This window comes from Adiantum capillus-veneris, chromosome 22 (genome assembly GCF_014529385.1).
Source record: "Adiantum capillus-veneris isolate H3 chromosome 22, ASM1452938v2, whole genome shotgun sequence".
In the NCBI taxonomy this organism is placed as follows: Eukaryota; Viridiplantae; Streptophyta; class Polypodiopsida; order Polypodiales; family Pteridaceae; genus Adiantum; species Adiantum capillus-veneris.
The window spans coordinates 121722098-121749577 of record NC_140952.1 but is presented as its reverse complement, the minus strand read 5'-3'; the positions used below and the strand labels follow the sequence as shown (position 1 = coordinate 121749577).

The 27480-nt window shown below is 41.6% G+C and overlaps 2 protein-coding genes and 1 pseudogene across 2 annotated transcripts; 1 reads left to right on the top strand and 2 right to left on the bottom strand.

Moving 5' to 3' along the window:
* Positions 1-738: 738 nt before the first annotated feature.
* LOC147430130 (cysteine--tRNA ligase, chloroplastic/mitochondrial-like) lies at positions 739-12033 on the top strand (annotated as a pseudogene).
* A 3817-nt stretch (positions 12034-15850) lies between these two features.
* Positions 15851-20568, bottom strand: LOC147430129 (uncharacterized). The gene is made up of 7 exons (XM_086495105.1): positions 20536-20568; positions 16879-16924; positions 16624-16745; positions 16495-16527; positions 16258-16345; positions 16037-16104; positions 15851-15946 (listed from the first exon to the last, which is right to left on the bottom strand). The coding sequence occupies exons 1-7, from the start codon at positions 20566-20568 to the stop codon at positions 15851-15853; spliced, it is 486 nt and encodes a 161-aa protein (XP_086351231.1).
* Positions 20569-22090: 1522 nt separating this feature from the next.
* LOC147430128 (uncharacterized) lies at positions 22091-24514 on the bottom strand. Its single transcript, XM_086495534.1, has 7 exons — positions 24506-24514; positions 23115-23160; positions 22860-22981; positions 22735-22767; positions 22498-22585; positions 22277-22344; positions 22091-22186 (listed from the first exon to the last, which is right to left on the bottom strand). Exons 1-7 carry the CDS (start codon positions 24512-24514, stop codon positions 22091-22093), a joined length of 462 nt encoding a protein of 153 aa, XP_086351660.1.
* Positions 24515-27480: the final 2966 nt, after the last annotated feature.

Genomic DNA, 27480 nt, shown 5'->3' with positions numbered 1-27480 from the left:
ATCTCTGGATAACTGATGTTGTTCCACTTCTGTCTTCAGCTCTTGCACCTGCCTTTGGAGATGAGTGATGATAGTCATCCTGTCTTCTAGATCTCCTTGGAGAGCGTCGATCACCATTTCAAGTTCCTTGGCCTTTGTGCTGCGGTTTAAAGATACTGAACGGAGTTTCTCCGTCATTTCTTGCATATGACGTGCATACTCATTGACTTGGACTATTACCTCGTCGTTTGACTGCCACTCCTCATGTCGAGTCAGTTGAGATGTGCCAGCAAGTTCATGTGTTGCTTCTTGTTGCGTCGTAACTGCTAGTGGTTCCTGTGTGGAGGTAGATGATCGATCTTCTTCTTGGCCTTCCTGAGGCTTTGATGCCTCGGCAGTTTCTGGCTGAGTAGAAGTAGAGGGTGTTGTCTCAACCCTTGCTGTCTCTTCATGTGCCGACCTTTCTTCCTTTTTAGGATCGGGTTCCGTCTCATGTGCAGTGATAGACGCTTTCTCCGCATCTGCTTCTTTATCAGTCTCTTTTTCAAATCTACTTGCCTTTTCCTCTTTTGGCTTTTGAGTATCTTTTGTTGCCTTCTCCTATTCTGAACCGGCTCGGCTTCTTTTTCTTTTAGTCCGTCAGGGTGGTCAGCCTCTTGTGCAGATTCTGTTTGTTGGGTGGACTTAGAATCTTTCTCTTTCTTAGGATCTGCTTCTTCATTGGTGTCTTTGCTTGCAAATGATGGTGGTGGGCTAGGCATGGGATGGTCTTGTTGTTCTGTATGCAGTGAGGTGGGTCAGGAAGATCCATGACTTTGCTCTTGGCTAGCCGTTTCCTCGGCTTGCCTTTGGTCTTCTGCTTCCTTGGCTTTCTTTGCAGCTTCTTCTACCTCCTTCAGCTTTAGAGCTTCATCCTCTTGGTACATTCTTTCTAAATGCTCTGCCGGATCATCCGTCTCTTTTCTTGTATGATTCTTTGTTTGAGGGCCCTTAAGTCCTGCAGGTACCATTTTCTAGGTCCTTCCCTTGTGCTTGACTACTGTGCTGGTACACTTGTTTCTCTCTTTCAAAGCGCGCTTGTTTTTGAGTTGGCTCTTCTTGGTGTGCGGCCACAGCTTTCCTTTTCATCTCTTCTCTCCGAGCTCTCTTTTGTTCGTTGTCAGAGCTCTCGCTGCTGAGCCATTTCGACGAGCTATAAGTTGACTCACCATCATACTTATATGATCTTTTACCTGACCTTGTAGTTCATGGAGAGGGTTGTGCTGCCAATATCCATGTATTCTGATTAGGGGCAGGCGGTAGGTTGTCGGCCATGCCGATGGCATGATATGCTATTCAAGTCAAGACCTTTCGTGCACCCAAGTACGTGATTTTTCCCTCCTTCTTGGTGCCCTTCAAGGTTGTCAAGACATACTGCGTGTGGTCCACTGGTTGCCTTGTCGTCGACTTGAGAACCTGAGTGAATGTGGTGGCCACGGCGTGATTTGGTGTAAGTCTGAGTGCCTCTGCCACTATCTCTTTTGTGATGACTACCTCGACCTTATTTCCTTGGGTGTCTTATATCTGTGTAGTTCCGTCTTCTTTGATGGTGGATAGAAGCTCGTAAGCTTTGTGAAAGTCCACTCTACAAGGCTCTTGTTCGTAGAAATTCCTGAGCCCCAGCCTACAGTTATCCTCTTTTGTCTCTAGCTTTCCGGCTACATCATAGACTTCTTTCGGCAGGAGTTGCAACTCCACCTGATGCCCCTCTTCACTTTTGAACCTGCCAGTGAAAACTGTAGTGTGGTGCTCTTCCAGCTATTCTCTAGAAAGGTAGGATGCCTTTGCTGCGTTGACTGACTCGGGGTCTAGTTGATACGCGGGCAGTTCTTGTAGTTTCTCTTTTTGGTTTAGCTTTTTCTTGGCCCTCTTCGCTACTTGCATGGCTCCTGTTCAATGAATAGAGTGCAAAGTTAACAGATTTGACAGAATTTTCTCTGAAATGTCCTTTTAGATTGAAATGCTAACAATTTGGTCCACTTTGCTTCAAATCAATTTCTGAACAAGCAAAGATGCAAGGAACAAAACTATATGGTCAAAACAAAAATTTGCAACCAAAGTAAATAATCGCAATTATTTACAGCTGAGGAAAATTTTCAACTTTTCGGATTCAATTTCAGATAGTGGACAAGGGATATGGTTATGTTCTAGAAAGTGGAGATGTCTACTTTTCTATTGACAAATATGTTGAGGAGCATGGTACATATGGATCTCTATCTGGTCGTGACTTCGATGAAAATCGAGCTGGTGAGCATGTCATCGTTGATGAACGAAAGCCCTGGTGTTAATATGTTTCCCAATTTTGTTGAGTCCCTTGTATCCCAATCCAGTTTCTACTCTAACAATGTGTTCTAGAAAGTCAACCAAGCCATTAATGTCGTTATGTGGAATGGGCCATTAATGTTGTTATGTGGAATGGCTTCATAGCATGCTTTTATATCGAATGTAAAAGTAGTAAATATTTTATTACTTAAATTAATTAAAAAATCATATTTATTGCTAATGATTCTATAACTATTTTTATTTACTTTAGAAAATGTTCTAAATTTATTATGTAGACTTTCAGTATACTCAATGAGGCCAAGATTCAAGGCCTTTAGAATTTGCAAGAACTCTATTTTTCTAAAGATATCTGTTTCTATAGAGATGCCTCAAGAATCTCTATCCATAACTTGAATAATCTCCAAGCTCCAAGAGCGTAGAGTGATATTTTATAAATGTGCATTTTGCATTGATTATAAGTTGTGTCAATTGAAGAAACTTAGGAGCAATACTTGCCCTCTCAATTGAATCACTCATGAGGGATGAGTCAATAGAACACTAGGCATGGTAAGGAATCACTGATATCCCAGCTTCGTTTGTATATGGCTAATTGACTAACTCCTTGGAAAATTTACTCGAGCTTGTATTCACAAACAATGTATCATGGCAAACTAGCTCCCTCCACAAATGAGCCCACATCTACAGAAAAAAAAAGCTAACTTAGGTAGAAAACAAACCAGGCAAATCAAACATGTGAAAAATGAGCTACAAACATCTAAGGACTTATAGGCACTAATAAAGCTACAAAAATCTAGTCATTATGCATTAAAACGTGTTGATTGATCTCAAAATTTCAACAAATCCAAGTGCCCCTCTTGAAACAATTAAGCCTAATAAATGTTTGTATGCACTGCAATAAAGACCTATTTATTTTAAGGTAGAATTGTCACATGCACATGGATCTGTGTGCCATGTGGACATGCTTCATCTATTTCTAGAGACAATTTTCCAGTTTTGGAACCCTCTTGCATAAAGAGTTTGTACATACATTATGAAATTACAGTGGGCATCTCGCATGACGAGCATCTAGGTTTAGGTCAAACGAACGTGTTGGACCTAAGTTTCCTGATCTAGCCAATAGTCATATAAAAAGAGGAGCTAGTCCAACGTTTTCACATAAGTTTGGGAGTGCTACATATCAGTCGAGCGTTTGGCAACAGTCCCCTTGGTGTTTTGTTCCAGATCGGCACCAATGTTTTCAAATATGTCATCAACCATAGCGTTTTTGTTCTACAGTTGCAGATCATCCTAGTGCTTGCAGGTTTCAACAGATCATCAATCATTTTTAGATTTCAGCACCGTTCCCTTGCACAAAACAGCTTGGGATCTAGCCTCGTCGATTTCTTAGTTGCAGCCTGGTCCTTCGGCAGCCCATTGAGCCTCTTCTTGGCCATTCCCTCGCCGTCATCGAGTGCTCCCAATGCTATCTATCATTGACATCATCGAGATCTGCGATTTCAACCCTTCATTCCTCTCACATTGGGAGAGCAATTCAGCCCTAGATCTATCCCTTGGTAGCCATCTGCACCCACATCGAGAAGGATCCAAAGGTGCATCTAATCAGCCCCGGAGGTGCCTCGTCTTGAGGAGTTACTACGACAACAATCAACATTCAAGTCAGTAGAGTCTACACTTGAGGTACTGCATGTGTGTGCATTCCATTTACACAATCAAAAGCAAATACCACATCGACAACGGTGTGGGGGGCGCTTCAGAAGGTTGGTTGGGACCGCATCGGGTCTCTCTCTCTCTCTCTCTCTCTCTCTCTCTCTCTCTCTCTCTCTCTCTCTCTCTCTCTCTATCACTTTCTCTTATTTTCTCTCTTCAACGAAAGTAAAAGGAACCATCATTCAAGCTAAAATGAATCATTAATGCAAGGAAAAGAAGTAAGGGATTTGTGGAAGTGTAAAACCTAGATCTTCACCATTTCATTTTCGTTGCACCTAGCATCGGTATCAGAGCTTTAAAGATTTTGCACTTATCCGTGAATGTTTTTTTCCTCTTTAGTGTTTGAGTGTGTGTTGTAGCATTGCATCCAAGGACGCTTCTCTCACTCAGGGAATTGCAAGGCCTGCCATTTCAAATAGGACCGTGTGCCTTGAGAGTAGGAAGTGCAAACATTGTATATCGGGTATGGATGTTTGCATTCATAACTTCTTCGACATGAGAGATGGCATCGTTGAAGACATGCACCGGAAACATGAAGACGTTGATTGTGAGTATTAGGTTTTGTTAGCGGCCTATGACAACAAAGGAAGGCACCATCCAAATCAACCTATTAGCTTTGGATTCTTGGCATTGTTTGCACAACCATATCTTCCATCTGCTTGGAGGATTCCATCATTCCAGAAGAGGCATTGTATCGTCATTGATCTATATACATCTTTGTATCACATTGGGTCTACACCATGTGCATCTTCTTAGCAATTGGTAACCATCAATCCGGAGCCAAAGGGTTCCAATCCGAGGTGAGCACCGCAGGAGTTTGCAAGCATCACGAGTCTATATTTGCAGCCACATCCATTGCAAAGACAAGGATTCATCTAGAGCTTCCATCATACGGCAATCTAGTTGAAGCCCCAAGAGGAACCTCTTATCTTTGAGGAGTTATTTGGTGGTTTCATGAGACATCTTACAAAGGACTTGCCACGGTTCATGGACATTTCAAAGGACATATCCATCCTCATCTCCCATTCGGTGTTGCTCTCACCATGCAAAGGACTTGCCACGGTTCATGGACATTTCAAAGGACATATCCATCCTCATCTCCCATTCGGTGTTGCTCTCACCATGTAAGGGCAGCATAGACAGGCCGATAACCTTTGTGGACATCGGCATTTGCATATCCCGCCATTCACTCTATGAGCATCCATCCCGTTTATGGTTTGGTTCACGCCATCCGAGCTGGGGCAGCAAAGGTTATTGTTTTCCGGTAACCGACAAGGACATCATTGATCCAAGAGGCAGTCCATTGTTTGCGAGTAGATGTATCATCACCATCCCTGTGCTAATGTGAAAGATCTCCTTTGCTTGATGAGACCTGTGTGTATTACTCATGAGTTCAAGGGTCTATTGAAAGCGTTGGATGTGTTGCAACAGCTCGTTGCAGCGAGGTGAGGATGGACACAAAGCAAATGTCGTGTGCTATTTGCTTGACCTTTGTGAGCTTTTATCACCTTTGAAGGTTTTAAAAAATCTTTAAATTTTCTCTACCCAACTGTGTTAAATCTTCGGTGCAATCTCAAAATCATGCTTCAGAAAAAACCTTTTTGCTGGGTGTTCTCTCCACACATCCCTGATGGGCATTCTTTCCACACACTCCTAATGAGATATAAGAGATCTTATTTAAGGAGATCTTTACACATGCTTGATTGAAACCTTCCTAATGCACAAACCAAGACCTCCTTTCAATAGGCTTATATGCTCATAAGAGCGTTACTCAACCATAATCACCATGGCTCTGATACCATGTTAAATACTACAACTTCAAGTGAACTAGGGTGGGTGATGCCTAACCATCATACTACATAAGTGTGTGTGTGAGAGAATGTGCACAAAAGATTGTTAGGAAATAAGATGCAGCTAAGTAGATAATTGAGTAGTTTACTTAATGAAGAGAGATAACACATGAGAGATTATAGAGTAGAGAGATAGATAGATAGAGAGAGAGAGAGAGCACACACAATATACGTGGTTCGCCTAATGTGGGCTACGTCCACAGGAAAGAAGCCACTCAATGGATTTAGTAATTCAAAACAAGAAGTAGATTACAAAGGGATTATACCTTTTGGAGCTCACGCCTTGCTTAACTCTCACCACCTCACATCAACTTCACAATGCACCACAATGCTTCACAGTCCGTTTTTCATGAGAGGAAGCCGTGTGTAGCCGCCCTTGTGTAGACAAGTCCGAGTTGGGGACTCTTCAATGCGTCCATGTGTGACTGCCTTGGAGAAGAAAAGTCTGATTTGAAATTGTCCACCGGCCATTGAATTCAGCCACCACCAAAGACTTTCGCCCACTGGCCACCGGTTATTGACTACCGACCACCAGCCAACCAGCCAACCGACCAACCATTTTTTGACCACTTTTCGACCGCCGTCTAGCCATAATATTCCAACCAAAAGCTCAAGATTAGCCGTGAAATTTTTTGGTTTTCGACGATGATTTTTCCTTCATGCAAAATGGATTCTCTTAATAATGGGAGCCTTACAAATGTGCGTTTTTAATACAAAAAATTACAAGAGGTAAATCAGGCTCCATACTTAACAAAGATGTGACTCAAGCAAATTAGGTTCCAAGATGGGTTAGCTTAGACTCATAAACATGATCTTGAGTTAAGTGTCAGGGATCACAAGCTCACAAGAAAAATTGCACCTCATGTACACAAAATTGGATAGACTTTCATTGAGAAATGGACCTCTTTATACTAGGCCATATACTACTACATAACATATGGGATTGTGACCCTTCACCTTCCACCAACCCTTCTTTCCTTCACTCTCTAACAAAGCGGTGTCACAACTTGACACAAACTTCAACATAAATAGGTGGTGCTATGTTTCTCAAAAGTGGGCTTGATATTTATAATATCAAGTGGATAGATAGAAAAAGGGTCCTCTACAAAGAGAGTTCAATTATGGTTTAAACAATCTAGAACATAACATTTATTGATAAAGAGGAGGCCATCCATGTATCCTCATGAGTACAAGAATGTCTATAACATATCAAATTTTTTCAATCAAGATAGCTTTTGTGTGTATTCTAATTTAAACCATGCCAAATACAAATTACATCATAGAGAAGAGCTTGCATAACCCATTTGCATCCCCTTTAAACAAGAGTAAATAGTAATGCCAAATCAAGATACATAGCCAAGATAAACTAATTCAATTTGAAGAATGTGATTTCTTTTGGTTTTTTTGTGAGTTAGCAAGCACCATATTAGTGAATTTGGGAGTTTTTCAATTCTCACTTCCAAAACAAGCTTTTGATTTGACCACATGGCCAAATCCTTCTTTTTTACAAGCTCATTGATGCTTCGCATCAACGGGATTGCACCCACACACCCACACCCACATGTTGCAGGGGTTGAACTATAGTGGGCACGCTTAAACCCCCTTGCCTTAACCACTAGGCCAACTCCCCTTGACTTCCACATGGACAAATCTTAACCAAAGTTTTGAGATCATGGCTTGAAAGACCATTTCAAGTGCTACCTTGTGGAAAGCTTTGGTATTTAGAAACAATTTGAAATCTGTCCATATGACCAAATGTTCAAGACATTGGTGATTCCCAAATTGTTTCCAAAGTCTCAAACTCTCTACCCAAGCAAGATAGGGGGTTGCTTAGGGGGTATACTCACCCACACACACTCACAAACACTCTCATTGTGTGCTAGGCAAGGTGCAAGAGCTCCATCTCCTTCTCCAAGCTCCTTGAGAAGTTGAGAGCCTACACCAACACTCTTGGCTGTGGAATGCAAATCCAACCAAGAGCTATGCTTCAATGCTTAAGCTTTCCATCTTCTCCATCTTCATTACTAATGCTATTATGTATGCTAAGCAAGAAAAGTGATGATAAGTGAGGAATTATTTCTTTCTCCTATGGAATAATTCTTCTTCCTCTTGCCTACCCTTATTCCCTGCTAGCTCTCTCCACCTTCGAAGGTGTTTGAGGTCTTAGCAGATTTTGCTTCATGGAAGGTATGTATAAAGTAACGGTATTTGGAATATACAAATTCTGGGTGTTGACTTCACCACTTGATATGTGAAATTTTTTTGGTCCCTGTTTTCCAGAGTGCGAAGCAAGACCAGCCTGCCTGGAAAAGTCCATGGGTTGGCACATTGAGTGTAGTGCCATGAGTGCAGAGCATCTTGGTTCATGATTTGATATTCACGGTGGAGGCATGGATGTAATCTTTCCTCATGAGGATGAAATAGCTCAGAGTTGTGCAGCATGTCCCCAGAGTCGTGTCAATTACTGGTTGCACAATGGGTTTCTAACTGTCGGCATGCAAAAAATGTCCAGCGAAACTTTTTCACCATACGAGAGATATGTCATTGGTGCTTGTATATATGCGTGAAGTCTCTGAATTTTTCCTTGCATGTCCCCTTACATGCTTATCTGCATGCAAAATGCTGCCCGTGGGCAGAATAGGTACTTCGCTTGATATTGTTAGGAGACATCAGAATGAGCATAACAGGTTTTTGAACGGTATCATCCCAGTGCCATAAGGCTTTTCTTGCTTGGCACACATTATCGGTCTTCTATCAATTATTCTAACTACCAGCTCGAGAAAGCTTCTGATTGAGCATCTCATTTGGCTTGGTTAAGATGCAGTCGTACAACTCTCTTTTATACGTGACAATCTTAAAGTTGCCCCTCTCTTTGACAGACCTTGAAGGACTCTGCTTGGTCTATTTCTACTGATGCCAATGGGGACTCATCCATATCTACAGAAGGAAAAGCTTGTATAGAAAGGCTGCAGGGTTTGTTCAAATGCTCTATGGCAGATGATTTGCTGACATCAGCTGCTATTGTAGCCCTTTCAGAACCCCTCAAAGTTATGAACAATCTCCTACATACAAAAAAGCTGTGCCTTCATCGCGCCTGCATTGATTCGCGCGATGACCTGAGTGCCACTTGTTTGTTGGGTTGTGTAGGGTCAAAAAGAAAAGGCACTGCAAACTGAGGTGAAACAGAGCTTGGAGGTCTTGGGTCTGTTTCCAAATAGCCTTTCACATGTAAGCTTTCTAGAACATTGCATGCACCTGTAGATTTCTTCTTCACAAGTCTTATCAATGGCAGTGTGTCTCAAAACTTGTTTTAGCACCCATGAAATGTGAAGCGTGTCAAACTTTTGAGATGTTCCACTCATGCTTGAATCATATTCTATGAAAATCTAAGCGTGCCTTGCACCTGTATGTTTTGTTCATTCTTTATACAGCAAAAACAAAAAGGGTGGTTGACATTGCATGAAATTTTTGCTCTTCTTATTTCCCTACTCAAGGTAAATCTTTTTAATATTTAATCCTTTTGCCAGGTTCAAAACCAAATGAATCTATCCCACCTGTACTCCTATCATGTCAATAAGATCTTTGAATTTTTGGCCAAAAATGGTTGTAGAAGAACACTTCCGCTAAAATCATGAGCTTTCCAAGCTCTTTGATTATACTATTTCAATGAGCTATCACATATCTATAATACCTAGGCACATTTCAACTACTACTCAATGAGCCAAAACCTTATGTAGCTTTTCTAGTTTGATATTACTTTCTCAGGCACCCTTACAAATTGTGCCATGGGTAGTAGAGTTGGATTTCCTTGTGGTAGCAGTGGTTTACCTTCAACATCACATTTTCAAAGATGGTTACTTCCAATCCATTTTAGAACACCCGGTTGCTGTCTTTACCTTTGCACGTGTTCAAGACTCATTCTTATGGATGTTCTGACATGAGAGGAAAGTACCTCAAAATTTAGTGAGATTGGGTTTTGTGTCATAACAATGACCTTGTAGAAGAATATGTGTCCAAATTTTGCATGTTAATGAGACGTTTCTTGTGGCTCAACGACCAATGCAAGAGGTTCCGAATGATCACCAGATCTCAATAAGGCTACCACAATGTTGGATCATTTGATGGAGCCATAATCATTGTGAGATTATTTTGAGGGATACAAATTCTTCTAAGTCCTGGAAGACAAAACATTCAAGGTGTAGGGAATGGTTGCCTACTGACCATTCCCGTTTATCATGCGTCAGGAGCCCTGATTACGGGAATGGTCAGTAGGCGACCATTCCTGGCCGTCAATGGTCGAGGGGAGGGGGGCCAATAGGGATGCGCCAAATGGTAGTGACAATGCTGTTGGACTAAGCACAGATGGTGGTGACAGTTCTGTTGCATGCCATGCTGAGATTGAGTGCAGATTCTTGCTGCTGATCTGTCGAGCAATGATTGCATCACCCTCTAAAAATTCTGTGAGCTGACGTGTAGCATGCTGATCTAAATTCTTGCTGCTGACTTGCCACGAAATCATTGGACAAGATGAAAGAAATTATGGTTTCTGATCTGGCGTGCATCTAGCGATTGCATGGATGAATTCCGCTAAGGAAACGCCACTAAATGAAGGGCCAGGATTTACAGCCCCTTGACCCTCAACCTTGACGGACACTCAGGCAACCAAGTAGTGATATTAGTGGTAAAAAATTACACTCTGATTCTTAGCCCTTGAGTCTTTCAAGAGTGGCTTGCGTTCCAAAACAAAGGAAGTTCGAGGCTTCTTAATCACAGAAGAAATTCCATGTATGCAATATTAGACAGTGTTCATGTGAGGCTCTAATTGAAAAATGGTGTTCTAATTGAAAAAATGGTGTCCTCCTTGTTTTGCAATTACACATAACAAGCATGAATGCTATTACATTAGGTGTGGAAAATGGAGCCACAATGTTAATCCTCCAAAGGAGCCTTCTACTAAATTGGCACGTGTGGATTAGGCTTGAAAACTGTTGGGAATGGGATCATGCTAGCTATGGAGGATGAACGAGAAACATAGCGTCAATGTGTGAGTGTGTGTGTAAGCAAAGTTATCACTCAAGTGAATTAGGTTCCAAGATAGAATTAGCGTGGACTCGTAAAAACAATCTTGAGTATTGACTTAGCTTAACACAAGCTCACCATAGACAAGCATGTAGTGCAAAATACAGTTGTGTTATTCATTCATGAAATGAGCTTTAAGTAGCTCTACAGCCTTGCTCCACAGCATGTGGGATAATTCCACTCTTCTCTTGACTCACACTTTAGGACAAAGCTCACACTTTACAATCCTCCCGTTGAGGTCTGGACTATGACAAAATGCTGAAGATGCATGATCCACACAGGATGATAAGTTGATATCCACATAGGATGGCAAAATCCACACAGGATGATAATATCCACACAGGAAAATAAAAGTCCTCCCCTACAAGTAGAGAGGCTACATCTTCAAAGTACGTCTTCATAAAAGACAAGGTTGGTCTCTCCTTTGTCTTCTTCATCTTCTACCATGTGAGCTGATCCTTTGTTAAGTCTCTTGCCTTCGTTGCTTCTGTTGTTGCTTTCAACTGCTTCATGGTCTTTGACTTCATATCCTCCCCTCGAACAAGTGCTTTTGTCCCCCTTTTTGTTGTGCAATCAGGCTTTATTCCATGCGTCATAATGACATGCAACAATATGCTAAAATATCCTATAAAAGGGTTTATATAAAAAATTAATGCTTTCTCTTCCATCTTGGTCATACTCCGGGAGCCCAAGCATGCGGTGTTTCTCATACACATTGTCACAAAGTCTTCACACATGGAGATGTTTTAGCAATTTGGAGACTCTCCAATGCCAATGTCTATCCCCTTACAAAAGCACATTTATAATGTCATCCATGTAGACGAATATAATTACATACATTGCAAGAAGTTGTTGTGCATGGCTACAAGATCAATGTGTACTTTGGAATTTCCCTTCAATGTGAAGTACCTCTTCAATTGCGTGAAGTCACCCTTCACGGTTTTGTTTTACCTTGGCGTATTTGGCTTGGAGATGCCTTTGTCAAAGCTGGTGGAGATGCTCAACTCTTGAGGCCTTTGGTAGCTTTAGAGTGTAAATCTTGGTAATAATCTTCTTTGAATTTCTTTCGCAGTGCCCCGACGCTGCTGGTAGTTAGCCCGTGGGAGCAAGGGTTTAAAAAGATAGTGGCCTTTGAAATCCTTGTGGGAAAGGGGGCTGAAATGGGTTCCTTTGTAGGCTCGGATCCAGTAAGACAGGACTGCCCGCTTAGAGATTATGTGGCTTTGGGGCCTTGGCATAAGGCGACAAAGACCAGGCAGCCCACGGGACGGGGGGCCCCGTAGGGGAGGACCCAAAAGCTTTGTTAAAAGTGGTTGAGCGCGCGAGGAACTGCAACCATCGGACGTCGGACGCAGCAAAAAGCCAAAACCGGCGGCAGTCAATCGCGTGAGGAACCACCGGACGGGGACGAGAGCGTAGTTTAGGCGAGGGGTGAGCGTCCGATCGAACCCAAAAGTGGAATGGATTTTAGCTAAGCACTGTCTTCAAATCCGTCGGCTACCCGCCCTCATGTGAGCCCAAAAAAGCCTTCCCCTTTGACCAAAAAACAAATAAAAACTCATTTAGGGTGTCTTCTCGTGGGCTTGAAGGTGGTGGCTTACAAAAAAAAAAGGGATTGAGCATTAAATGCTTCCCATAGGCACAGACACACAATTTTGAAGCTCAGTTCTGCAAGAAAAAAATAGAGAATGGGAGTGAAAAACTAAGCTTGGAGCATGAAGAAGAACAATCGGAATGCAACAATCTTGGGCTCAATGGAAAGCTCTCGACTAGTCCTTTCTCCACACACAACTAATTGCAAAGATTTAGGCAACGAGAATCAAATTATTGTTGATACAAAAAGGTTAAAACAAAAGGAAATGATCCAAAAATTGTATTAAATGCAAGACAATAAGAACCAAATGAAGATCACTAATCAAGTATTAATCCCTCTACTAGCCAAGAGAGTAGTGGCTCAAGGGGAAGAACCCAAGAACATGCTCACCTTAACTAGAGAAGCACTAATCTTCATTACTCATTCTAAATTAAGGATCTAATGAGATGGGAGATACTAATCTAGACTAAATGTATAGTAAATAGCCTAGCTAGTACACCATAGCTTTGATACCAATTGTTGGGAATGGGATCGTGCTAGCTATGGTGGATGAAAGAGAAACATAGTGTCAATGTGTGAGTGTGTGTGTCAGCAAGGTTATCACTCAAGTGAATTAGGTTCCAAGATAGACTTAGCTTGGACTCATAAACACAATCTTGAGTATTGACTTAGCTTAGCACAACCTCACCATAGACAAGCATGTAGTGCAAAATAGAGTTGTGTTTATTCATTCATGGAATGAGCTTTAAGTAGCTCTACAGCCTTGCTCCACAACATGTGGGATAATTCCACTCTTCTCTCCTTGACTCACACTTTACAAAAAATTCTCATGGATCCTTAGAGGGACATGATAAAGCCGGTTTGCAGATGGCCTCAAACTCGAGATAGATTGAAATAATGTTTGTGTTGCTTAGAATTAGGCTAGTGGCATTCAAAATGTTGATGCCATGGAGAACAATGCATGAGAGATTTGCATTGAGCTTGACACAAGGCAATTGGGCTTAGGACTCTTAGGACACCTCTTTTTCAAAAGTGCTTGAAGATGATTATGATTATGATTATGATATTGGAGTGCGTTATTCTCCAAAGGAGACCAGGATTGCATCAGCCCTCTGGCTATGACAGATGTGAGAGGAGAGAAGAAATGGAGAGAAAAAAGTGCAGATTTAGATAATAGATTGTTAATCATATAAGATAATTAAGATCATATAGGATAATTACGATTCAGTATGAATTATATAGGAATAAATAAAAGGCGAAGCCAAAAAATGATTTCAATTGATGACTTTTAAGCACCTAAGCGCTGCAAAGCGGCCATTAACTCGGTATGGGTCGGTCGGTAGATACTCTGACTGCACAATCCCGAATGAGTGTGTGCACCTTGACTTGCATAAAGGGCCGTCCATATTGGTTGCCCGCATGTAAACATGCCTGCAACTAATGGTCCATGGCCATGCCACTACCAACAACCGGTGGTGCCTTTGGTAGCATCAATGTGAAGTGCCCACATCAAGGCAACCAATAGAATGCCATGGCGGCGGAGGAGAGAGTTCCCTTTGTTTCTCTTGAGTTACTAGTAAGTCTTCCACACTTTAATGTATATAGTGCAAATTCCCTTTACCTACAATCATGTGTGGGATTATTAAAGTCCACATAGGTAAACTTCCCCACTTTGGACCTCTAAATTCCTCCCAAACAAAACACAAAAATTGGTAAAATAAATGGGGTCTTTTGCCCTATAGATAGATCCTCAACCTACTCACCTTCCATTGAATATCTTTGAACTTCGCTAGCATAGGACTCATCATGCATCAAAAATGGAATTGACTTCTCTTTCCGTAGCATCACGATAACGCATTCTTGTAGCTTCGACACTACGAGGCTACACATCTTCATGCACCCCCTCTGAATAGGTACTCCCCAAGACCTCATCAATTTCATTTGCCCCTTTTGCAATTGTCAAAGATTCATGCAAAGGCTAACAAGAAACCTCTAAACCAATAGTCACATCTTTCATAGCCTACATAGAATCATGGTAAACCTGAAAAATAGTCCATGTAGATGGTACTTTCTTGCAAATTAGTAATAAGACAACCTACATCATCATTGGAAGCATTGTTCCTGACATCTATAGCATAAGCCATCTCTAAACACATTGCATTGGCGTCTTTAATAATTGATTACATCGTTCTTCTAGAGAACCCTCATTACAAAAAAGAGAATATTGTACTTGTGAATCCAGATAACGTGCACTTACTTGTAAAACGGCTTCTTAGAAAGTCTCTCAATAGTCCTCATATGCTTTGAAAAACCCTTGCATGTGCTCACTCAAATGTAAACTCACCATTTGCTCAAAATCTATGATCATACAATAATCTAATACACCTTTTAACGTCTGTAGCATGCAAGATAATTTTCTACATCATTCCCATCAAAATACCCTTAGCAGCATACACTTGAGGAAGTGCTCTTGCTTCATTTTGTTTTGATTGCTTTGCTTGCTTTTTATCTTTAGTATTAAAATTGTTGATTATTTGCGTTAATTTAACAAAACTTGGTGCCTTTTGAGCCTCTTTGAAGAACTCGAGCTAGCCTTTGCAATTTTCTACATAAATTGTTTCACCTCTGATGCAAATTCATCTTCACTATCTCACCTCGATAGATTCACCAAAATGGTGTTGAAGTACATCGTTCAGTAGGGAAAATTGGGACGGCATCAAGCCTCTAGCTGTGAGAGTTGAGAAGAAACAAAGAGAAAACAATGTAGATCTAGATAATAGATGCTAATCATAGAGGATAATTAAGATTTAACACAAATTATAGAGGAATAAATAAAAGGGGAAGCCAACATATTATTCGAATTAATGATTTTCAAACAACCAAATGGTACAAAGCGGCCATATACTAAGTATGGATTGGTTTATGCTTCGATTGTATAATCCGAATGAAGAACCATCAATAATCAGATAACTAGCTTCAAATCCAATGCCAAATATACTCTAATTGAACCCTATTAATCCTGCACAACCCAAAGCTATTGATTTTGAGTACCAACCAAGAGAGAATAAGAGTGATCTTACCAAAACATTCCCCCCTTCCTTCTCTACTCTTCTTTCTTGCATACCATGTCTTTAACTCTCCATTGGGAGAGCTTGCAAAACTGTGTCTTGTCGATCTCCAAGAGAGAGATAGCCCTTCAAACCCTTCAACTCTCCACGTGAGAGTCCTTCCCAAGTTGCCAAAAAAAAAACATGATCCTCCTCGTCCCTCAAAATAGTGACAAAAAGTACAAAACATAAGACAAAATAGTCCCTTTCTCTCACATCACAACACAGGCATTGGGATTCTGATCACTTAAGTATTGAGGAGGATATACATACTCCGTTACCATCTTTGGGGGCTCTTTTTGTTCTTTCTTTGTGTCACCATCTTTCTTATCCTCTTGTTTCTTTGGGGGTACTATTTCTGCATGCTATCCTGATTTTTTAATTATCTCTCCGCATACCTTCTTTGGATGCAAGTCCCATCCTTTTAAGGTCAAAATTTGATCTGTGGCCTTTACACTGTACACATCTGCATAAAATGCTATAAATGTTCATTAGACACAATCTAAGGCATTGTTAATATATATATAGGATATCACGAATCTACATTATTATGTGATTTATCTAAGCATATCCCCTCCACTTACATGTGTAATAGTAATAAATGGGAAACAAAACATACCTTTCAATTTCCATGCAGCCTTTTCCACCTTATGAGTGCATGAAGCGCAATCCATGTTCACTTTCAACACCACGATGACTTCAATAGGCTGATAAAAAGAAAAATCACATCAAACAATTTAAAAACATTTTTGAAATTCATGTCTTTTCATGACCAAATTTCACGATCACATCATTCTTTTATTACTTCAATGTTAAGTAGAAGAAAAGTTGTATTGATGAGTGGTGGATAGCTTACCTTCTTCTCTTCCTTCTTTTCCACTTTCTTCTCCTCTTTAGGATCACTATAAAATAGTTTTGTGATTCCCCCCCCCCCCCCCCCCCCACTTTTCTTCTTCACCGACTCAAGTAGCTTTTTGGCATCCACCTTGGGGGCTTTTAATGTCACTTTGTTGGTTTTCAAGTCTCTGCTAAAATCCTCCACACTTGCAAGGTCAAAATGCTCTAGTGTTAGAAAAGAGAACATTAAAGCTGAACGAGTTCGATACCCTAGTGACATTAGCACTACACATTAGATTAATCAGCATCTCAAGAATGCTTGTTACAATCGTGCTGGTTCTATTTTGATCCGATGCATAGGATCTGGCATTTAAAGGTGTGAAAAGGATCTAGAGGTGCATACCCAGCTGGCCAATGATAGCCTTATACACTTTCACAATCCTCCACACCTGCAAGGTCAAAATGCTCTAGTGTTAGAAAAGAGAACATTAAAGCTGAACGAGTTCGATACCCTAGTGACATTAGCACTACACATTAGATTAATCACCATCTCAAGAATGCTTGAAAACTGTTGGGAATGGGATCGTGCTAGCTATGGAGGATGAACGAGAAACATAGCGTCAATGTGTGAGTGTGTGTGTAAGCAAGGTTATCACTCAAGTGAATTAGGTTCCAAGATAGAATTAGCGTGGACTCATAAAAACAATCTTGAGTATTGACTTAGCTTAGCACAAGCTCACCATAGACAAGCATGTAGTGCAAAATAGAGTTGTGTTATTCATTCATGAAATGAGCTTTAAGTAGCTCTACAGCCTTGCTTCACAGCATGTGGGATAATTCCTCTCTTCTCTCCTTGACTCACACTTTAGGACAAAGCTCACACTTTACAATCCTCCCCTTGAGGTCTAGACTATGACAAAATGCTGAAGATGCATGATCCACACAGGATGATAAGTTGATATCCACATAGGATGGTAAAATCCACACAGGTTGACAAAATCCACACAGGATGATAATATCCACACAGGAAAATAAAAGTCCTCCCCTACAAGTAGAGTGGCTACATCTTCAAAGTACGTCTTCATAAAAGACAAGGTTGGTCTCTCCTTTGTCTTCTTCATCTTCTACCATGTGAGCTGATCCTTTGTTAGGTCTCTTGCCTTCGTTGCTTCTGTTGTTGCTTTCAACTGCTTCATGGTCTTTGACTTCGTATCCTCCCCTCGAACAAGTGCTTTTGTCCCCCTTTTTGTTGTGCAATCAGGCTTTATTCCATACGTCATAATGACATGCAACAATATGCTAAAATATCCTATAAAAGGGTTTATACAAAAAATTAATGCTTTCTCTTCCATCTTGGTCATACTCCGGGAGCCCAAGCATGCGGTGTTTCTCATACACATTGTCACAAAGTCTTCACACATGGAGATGTTTTAGCAATTTGGAGACTCTCCAATGCCAATGTCTATCCCCTTACAAAAGCACATTTATAATGTCATCCATGTGGACGAATATAATTACATACATTGCAAGAAGTTGTTGTGCGTGGCTACAAGATCAATGTGTACTTTGGAATTTCCCTTCAATGTGAAGTACCTCTTCAATTGCGTGAAGTCACCCTTCACGGTTTTGTTTTACCTTGGCGTATTTGGCTTGGAGATGCCTTTGTCAAAGCTGGTGGAGATGCTCAACTCTTGAGGCCTTTGGTTGCTTTAGAGTGTAAATCTTGGTAATAATCTTCTTTGAATTTCTTTCGCAGTGCCGCGGTCGGTGAGAACTGCCCTTTTGGTAGCCCCAACGCTGCTGGTAGTCAGCCTGTGGGAGCAAGGGTTTAAAAAGCTAGAAATCCTTGTGGGAAAGGGGGCTGAAATGGGTTCCTTTGTAGGATCGGATGCAGTAAGGCACTGCCCGCTTAGAGATTATGTGTCTTTGGGGCCTTGGCATAAGGCGACAAACACCAGGCAGCCCGCGGGACGGGGGGCCCCATAGGGGCGGACCCAAAAGCTTTGTTAAAAGTGGTTGAGCGTGCGAGGAACTGCAACCATCGGACGTCGGACGCAACAAAAAGCCAAAACCGGCGCCAGTCAATCGCGTGAGGAACCACCGGACGGTGACGAGAGCGTAGTTTAGGCGAGGGGTGAGCGTCCGACTGAACCCAAAAGTGGAATGGATTTTAGCTGAGCACTATCTTCAAATCCGCCAGCTACCCGCCCACATGTGAGCCCAAAAAAGCCTTCCCCTTTGACCAAAACACAAAAAAAAACTCATTTAGGGTGTCTTTTCGTGGGCTTGAAGGTGGTGGCTTACAAAAAAAAAAGGGATTGAGCATTAAATGCTTCCCATAGGCACAGACACACAATTTTGAAGCTCAGTTCTGCAAGAAAAAAACAGAGAATGGGAGTGAAAAACTAAGCTTGGAGCATGAAGAAGAACAATCGGAATGCAACAATCTTGGGCTCAATGGAAAGCTCTCGACTAGTCCTTTCTCCACACACAACTAATTGCAAAGATTTAGGTAACGAGAATCAAATTATTGTTGATACAAAAAGGTTAAAACAAAAGGAAATGATCCAAAAATTGTATCGAATGCAAGACAATAAGAACCAAATGACGATCACTAATCAAGTATTAATCCCTCTACTAGCCAAGAGAGTAGTGGCTCAAGGGGAAGAACCCAAGAACATGCTCACATTAACTAGAGAAGCACTAATCTTCATTACTCATGCTAAATTAAGGATCTAATGAGATGGGAGATACTAATCTAGACTAAATGCATAGTAAATAGTCTAGCTAGTACACCATAGCTTTGATACCAATTGTTGGGAATGGGATCGTGCTAGCTATGGTGGATGAAAGAGAAACATAGTGTCAATGTGTGAGTGTGTGTGTCAGCAAGGTTATCACTCAAGTGAATTAGGTTCCAAGATAGACTTAGCTTGGACTCATAAACACAATCTTGAGTATTGACTTAGCTTAGCACAACCTCACCATAGACAAGCATGTAGTGCAAAATAGAGTTGTGTTTATTCATTCATGGAATGAGCTTTAAGTAGCTCTACAGCCTTGCTCCACAACATGTGGGATAATTCCACTCTTCTCTCCTTGACTCACACTTTACAAAAACTTCTCATGGATCCTTAGAGGGACATGATAAAGCCGGTTTGCAGATGGCCTCAAACTCGAGATAGACTGAAATAATGTTTGTGTTGCTTAGAATTAGGCTAGTGGCATTCAAAATGTTGATGCCATGGAGAACAATGCATGAGAGATTTGCATTGAGCTTGACACAAGGCAATTGGGCTTAGGACTCTTAGGACACCTCTTTTTCAAAAGTGCTTGAAGATGATTATGATTATGATTATGATATTGGAGTGCGTTATTCTCCAAAGGAGACCAGGATTGCATCAGCCCTCTGGCTATGACAGATGTGTGAGGAGAGAAGAAATGGAGAGAAAAAAGTGCAGATTTAGATAATAGATTGTTAATCATATAAGATAATTAAGATCATATAGGATAATTAAGATTCAATATGAATTATATAGGAATAAATAAAAGGCGAAGCCAAAAAATGATTTCAATTGATGACTTTTAAGCACCTAAGCGCTGCAAAGCGGCCATTAACTCGGTATGGGTCGGTCGGTAGATACTCTGACTGCACAATCCCGAATGAGTGTGTGCACCTTGACTTGCATAAAGGGCCGTCCATATTGGTTGCCCGCATGTAAACATGCCTGCAACTAATGGTCCATGGCCATGCCACTACCAACAACCGGTGGTGCCTTTGGTAGCATCAATGTGAAGTGCCCACATCAAGGCAACCAATAGAATGCCATGGCGGCGGAGGAGAGAGTTCCCTTTGTTTCTCTTGAGTTACTAGTAAGTCTTCCACACTTTAATGTATATAGTGCAAATTCCCTTTACCTACAATCATGTGTGGGATTATTAAAGTCCACATAGGTAAACTTCCCCACTTTGGACCTCTAAATTCCTCCCAAACAAAACACAAAAATTGGTAAAATAAATGGGGTCTTTTGCCCTATAGATAGATCCTCAACCTACTCACCTTCCATTGAATATCTTTGAACTTCGCTAGCATAGGACTCATCATGCATCAAAAATGGAATTGACTTCTCTTTCCGTAGCATCACGATAACACATTCTTGTAGCTTCGACACTACGAGGCTACACATCTTCATGCACCCCCTCTGAATAGGTACTCCCCAAGACCTCATCAATTTCATTTGCCCCTTTTGCAATTGTCAAAGATTCATGCAAAGGCTAACAAGAAACCTCTAAACCAATAGTCACATCTTTCATAGCCTACATAGAATCATGGTAAACCTGAAAAATAGTCCATGTAGATGGTACTTTCTTGCAAATTAGTAATAAGACAACCTACATCATCATTGGAAGCATTGTTCCTGACATCTATAGCATAAGCCATCTCTAAACACATTGCATTGGCGTCTTTAATAATTGATTACATCGTTCTTCTAGAGAACCCTCATTACAAAAAAGAGAATATTGTACTTGTGAATCCAGATAACGTGCACTTACTTGTAAAACGGCTTCTTAGAAAGTCTCTCAATAGTCCTCATATGCTTTGAAAAACCCTTGCATGTGCTCACTCAAATGTAAACTCACCATTTGCTCAAAATCTATGATCATACAATAATCTAATACACCTTTGAACGTCTGTAGCATGCAAGATAATTTTCTACATCATTCCCATCAAAATACCCTTAGCAGCATACACTTGAGGAAGTGCTCTTGCTTCATTTTGTTTTGATTGCTTTGCCTCCTTTTTATCTTTAATATTAAAATTGTTGATATTTGCATTAATTTAACAAAACTTGGTGCCTTTTGAGCCTCTTTGAAGAGCTCGAGCTAGCCTTTGCAATTTTCTACATAAATTGTTTCACCTCTGATGCGACTTCATCTTCACTATCTCACCTCGATAGATTCACCAAAATGGTGTTGAAGTTCATCGTTCTGTAGGGAAAATTGGGACGGCATCAAGCCTCTAGCTGTGAGAGTTGAGAAGAAACAAAGAGAAAACAATGTAGATCTAGATAATAGATGCTAATCATAGAGGATAATTAAGATTTAACACAAATTATAGAGGAATAAATAAAAGGGGAAGCCAACATATTATTCGAATTAATGATTTTCAAACAACCAAATGGTACAAAGCGGCCATATACTAAGTATGGATTGGTTTATGCTTCGATTGTATAATCCGAATGAAGAACCATCAATAATCAGATAACTAGCTTCAAATCCAACGCCAAATATACTCTAATTAAACCCTATTAAGCCTGCACAACCCAAAGCTATTGATTTTGAGTACCAACCAAGAGAGAATGAGAGTGATCTTACCAAAACATTCCCCCCTTCCTTCTCTACTCTTCTTTCTTGCATACCATGTCTTTAACTCTCCATTGGGAGAGCTTGCAAAACTGTGTCTTGTCGATCTCCAAGAGAGAGATAGCCCTTCAAACCCTTCAACTCTCCACGTGAGAGTCCTTCCCAAGTTGCCAAAAAAAAAACATGATCCTCCTCGTCCCTCAAAATAGTGACAAAAAGTACAAAACATTAGACAAAATAGTCCCTTTCTCTCACATAACAACACAGGCATTGGGATTCTGATCACTTAAGTATTGAGGAGGATATACATACTCCGTTACCATCTTTGGGGGCTCTTTTTGTTCTTTCTTTGTGTCACCATCTTTCTTATCCTCTTGTTTCTTTGGGGGTACTATTTCTGCATGCTATCCTGATTTTTTAATTATCTCTCCGCATACCTTCTTTGGATGCAAGTCCCATCCTTTTAAGGTCAAAATTTGATCCGTGGCCTTTACACTGTACACATCTGCATAAAATGCTATAAATGTTCATTAGACACAATCTAAGGCATTGTTAATATATATATAGGATATCACGAATCTACATTATTATGTGATTTATCTAAGCATATCCCCTCCACTTACATGTGTAATAGTAATAAATGGGAAACAAAACATACCTTTCAATTTCCATGCAGCCTTTTCCACCTTATGAGTGCATGAAGCGCAATCCATGTTCACTTTCAACACCACGATGACTTCAATAGGCTGATAAAAAGAAAAATCACATCAGACAATTTAAAACCATTTTTGAAATTCATGTCTTTTCATGACCAAATTTCACGATCACATCATTCTTTTATTACTTCAATGTTAAGTAGAAGAAAAGTTGTATTGATGAGTGGTGGATAGCTTACCTTCTTCTCTTCCTTCTTTTCCACTTTCTTCTCCTCTTTAGGATCACTATAAAATAGTTTTGTGATTCCCCCCCCCCCCCCCCACTTTTCTTCTTCACCGACTCAAGTAGCTTTTTGGCATCCACCTTGGGGGCTTTTAATGTCACTTTGTTGGTTTTCAAGTCTCTGCTAAAATCCTCCACACTTGCAAGGTCAAAATGCTCTAGTGTTAGAAAAGAGAACATTAAAGCTGAACGAGTTCGATACCCTAGTGACATTAGCACTACACATTAGATTAATCAGCATCTCAAGAATGCTTGTTACAATCGTGCTGGTTCTATTTTGATCCGATGCATAGGATCTGGCATTTAAAGGTGTGAAAAGGATCTAGAGGTGCATACCCAGCTGGCCAATGATAGCCTTATACACTTTCACAATCCTCCACACCTGCAAGGTCAAAATGCTCTAGTGTTAGAAAAGAGAACATTAAAGCTGAACGAGTTCGATACCCTAGTGACATTAGCACTACACATTAGATCAATCAGCATCTCAAGAATGCTTGTTACAATCGTGCTGGTTCTATTTTGATCCGATGCATAGGATCTGGCATTTAAAGGTGTGAAAAGGATCTAGAGGTGCATACCCAACTGGCCAATGATAGCCTTATACACTTTCACAAGAAGATTTAGAAATTTTCTCATGTAGGAAAACGGAGTCTTTTCCAGTGTTTTTCATACAATGAATAACATCATGAGCTTCTGCTCGAGAGGCATCGCATACCTAACTAGGTACGATTGGGGACAGGGGACCCCCGGCCCCCCCACCGGGCCGGCGGTCCCCTACCCCCAATCGTACCTAGCTAGGTATGTGGTGCCTCCCTCACAGAAGCTCATGATGTTGAGATAAGCCCACCGGGCCGGGGGTCCCCTGTCCCCAATCGTACCTAGCTAGGTATGTGGTGCCTCCCTCACAGAAGCTCATGATGTTGAGATAAGTCACAATGTGGGAATTATTGTGAGAATTTGTCCAAAACTTCTTGTGAATTTGTAGCGGCAAGCCTCGCAGTGCATTTTGGTCTCCAACACGATCTTGCCCTCATCCTTCTTCTTTTTTTTCGACACACCATAGGGCCCACAGGGGGAGGTGCTTATGCCTTCCAAATATTAGCCATGTTACATGATCGGGCAAGGGCCACGTACCATCGGGCAAGAGCCACGCGTAGGCATCACCATGGCCACCTAATTGATGCACCACATGCTGGGAACGACGGAGAGAACTCGTAGCAACCAGCTAGGAACCTCCTCCTCGGGTGACCCACCCCAGGAGGAGGATGCTCGATGCCACGTGTAGGCATCACCATGGCCACCTAATTGATGCACCACATGCTGGGAACGGCGGAGAGAACTCGTAGCAACCAGCTAGGAACCTCCTCCCCGGGTGACCCACCCGAGGAGGAGGATGCACTCGAGTGTCCAAGGGCAAGAGCCCTAGCAAAGTGAACACCAGGTGAGCACAAGGTGTCCCTCTAGAGTGTGACCCAACAAGGTGTCCCTCTAGAGTGTGACCCAACGGGGGATTTGAACCCACAACCCATAGGTTGGGAGGCCAAAGCCTTACCGTTACACCAACTCTTTGGGGACTGCCCTCATCCTTCTTGTTGTCCTGGAAAAAGGAAACATTGTTAAAAGGAATAATGAAAGCCTCATATTGCTGCTAGTCTAGCTGAATCATGCTAAATTGGGAGTAATTCACTGCTAATTATGGCTACGCTACTAGGGGGTTGAGAAATCACCTCAGGCATAGCTGCGGAAGGTGCTCAACTAACTGTATATGCACAGCTATAAAGAATGTAGTGTTGTGTGTGTGGGTCTGTGGGGGGAGAGAGACCTGGAGCGTGTGTGTGTGTGTGTGTGTGAGAGAGAGAGAGAGAGAGAGAGAGAGAGAAGCTGGGCGCGGAAGGGGCTTGGGTAGGAGATTGGTATATATATGTGCAGTAGGAGAGACCGAGTCCGCGCGTGTTTGAGAAGCTGGAAGCCGAAGAAGAAGCCAGGAAGAAGTTTGTAAAGCGGGTTACTTTTTTCAACTTCTAAAAAGGTTACTTTTTTCAACTTCCTCTAGAGTCAAGGCTCGCTCACTAGCCAAGTCAAACTTTTTGGGCCCGCCCTCCACACTATCTCGCACGGACATGCTCAAATGGGATCGACAGCTGAGGTGATCTGGGCCGTCAGATGCGCATTTGGTAAATTCGAGGAGAAAAGTAAATTAGGGCAGGCTTGCAAATTCGGGTCGATCCGCACCCCATGTCTTGAACCCCATCACGAGCCATGTGCACTAACCACTACGCCCTCATGCCACTAACCACTACGCCGCACTCGAATCCATGACCCGGTTCACGACAATCGAGTGCTCAACCAACCAAGCTAGCTCCTTTTTTTTACCACCCTTTTTATCCCCTTTGCTTTTTTGCAAGCATAGAGGGCCCATCCAAAAAAAAAGCGTGCTCCATACCCTCCGCTCAAGAAAAAGCATCCGCTTGCGAAAATGAAGGTGGTGACCGCAACAGCTTTGGTGAGGGGTATTTCAATTCACCCCCTACATGGAGCTTCCACCTTTACAACAGCTACTATCGAGTTACCCAGTCAACAACGTTCTGTGTACTATTGCTTCTTCGCATGGAGTAGACTGCGTGCTCATGAGGATACGGAGAGTATGCACTAGCTACAATTGAGTCCTTTAAAATTCACGGGCCCTCTATAGTAGTGGTATGGGGGGTCCTCTTACCACTAAGGTTTGGAAGCAAGGCTCACGAAAATGATTTTATGGACCGGGCTTTGGAGGGCTTTGGATCTTTTTCACCCCTTTTTCAGAATGTGAAAACCATTTTTTAGAAGGAGAATTCTACATAAATTTGAACTTTTAAACTAAAAATGTTGAAAATTGAGCCAGCATCAAATCCTTCTTGCAAAAATTTGAGGTGGCCACTTTTGGGTTTGAGCAAGTTTTGGAAAAACCGAACCTTGTTGGAATGTTCTTACTTCATACCTTAAGAACTAAAGCAACAGTTTTGGGCTTTGCAACTTGCACCTCTCTCACAGGATTGGCATGCACCTTGATGGTCTGATGCTTGAGATTCATGGCGGTTCTATGGGGGAGGAATCTGATTCTCCTAGTAGGGGCACTCCAATCGGCATGGACATTGCATTCGTGTTCGCAGTAGTAGAGGGTAAGAAAAGAGCCAATGAAGCCCGTGCAAATGCATACATTCCTCAAAAAAATTTGAAGCCTTATTCCTTTGGTGTTCGTACCTTAACTAAAGAGATTTTTCATGGGGTGATAATGTTTAGCCAGAACAAGGTTGAGGATCGGTACATGATGCAAGTGGACTTCAGTTTGGAGTGAGCGATATAGAGCTTAGAGGAATGTTGTGCTCAATCGGTGGTCCTATACTTTATGGGCCGTCAAATGTCGACCCCATGCTTATTATGGGAGTGGACAGTAGCGGTGACAAATAACAAAAATGCGATTATCCATTTCGTAGCGGTGGGCAAAGGTTATCTATGTGGCAAAATGTGCCTTAGAGCATACTGTATAGGATGTGACCTTATCAAAGGAGGTATTTGAGGGGCTTCCTACTTTGCTTACGCAATGCCTTGGATGGATGAGTTCTATCCTAATGAAGAGTTTATGGACCATTTCCCATTGTGGGTCACATTCAAGAGGCTTCCTCTATGGCTCCGACTCCATGTGGACTCCATTGCTGCTATGATGGGCCGTGTGTTGTTCATTTTAAGGTTGTAGCGTGTTCGATCAAGCTTGGATGTAAACCTATGCATACTGTGGAACATGAGCAAACCCATCCCCAAATACTTGGATCCCAATACGGGAAGCTTTGGTACCTTTCGATAATTGTAGCAAGAGTTGGGAAATGATTCGAACACCACAGAAGTAGTACGCAATCCGATGGTCAAGACCACTTGAAGGCGTGTCACTAAGGATGCCAAGCCTACTAAGAGTACCATCAAGCTAGAGGAAGATGCCAATGAATGGAATGTGACTCGTGATGAGATTATCAAAGAGACTATCTGCTCGTCTGAAGAGATGCAAGAGAAACTAGAACTGCCTAATGGCCCCTCTATAGAGGTTCTAACGATCAGTGAAATCCTCCAACCCAACATTACTATTGAGGGCATACAAAACTAGAAGTTAGACCTCATTAGCCATATTGTAAATGTCCCAAGATCTACAACCAATAATATTTTATTGAAAAAAAGAAAAAGAAATAGGTCAAGGACCTAGGTACTTGTTGTGCTTCTTTTCGGCATTATGTTCCATCACATTGGCTTGGTGGTCAAGGGGTTTGTTGTGGTAGGGATTTCTTCTTGGTGGCAACCCCAAGCTAATATATGCTCTTCTTTGCCCTAGGTAGCTCCCATAACAACTGAACTTATAGTTTCAAGGTGGTGCTCTTTATCAACAGATGTATATGGATTTTTCGTTGGTAATAGATGACGTGCCTCGAAGAGGGCATGGCGTTCAGTGTATTTCTTTTTTGGTTTTTAATATATTGCTCCACTCACTATTGTGAGTTTGACAAAAAAAAGAAACCCTCCTTATACCTGAACTTTTAGACCCTCCAGATTTTTCACATCTTATGTTTAAAAAACCTTTCACTTTCCTTGTTTCTCCCTCCACCTAACTTTACATCCTTATATATATAAACCCCTCCCCACCCACACACACTCAACCCTTTCTTTTTTCTCACGTTTC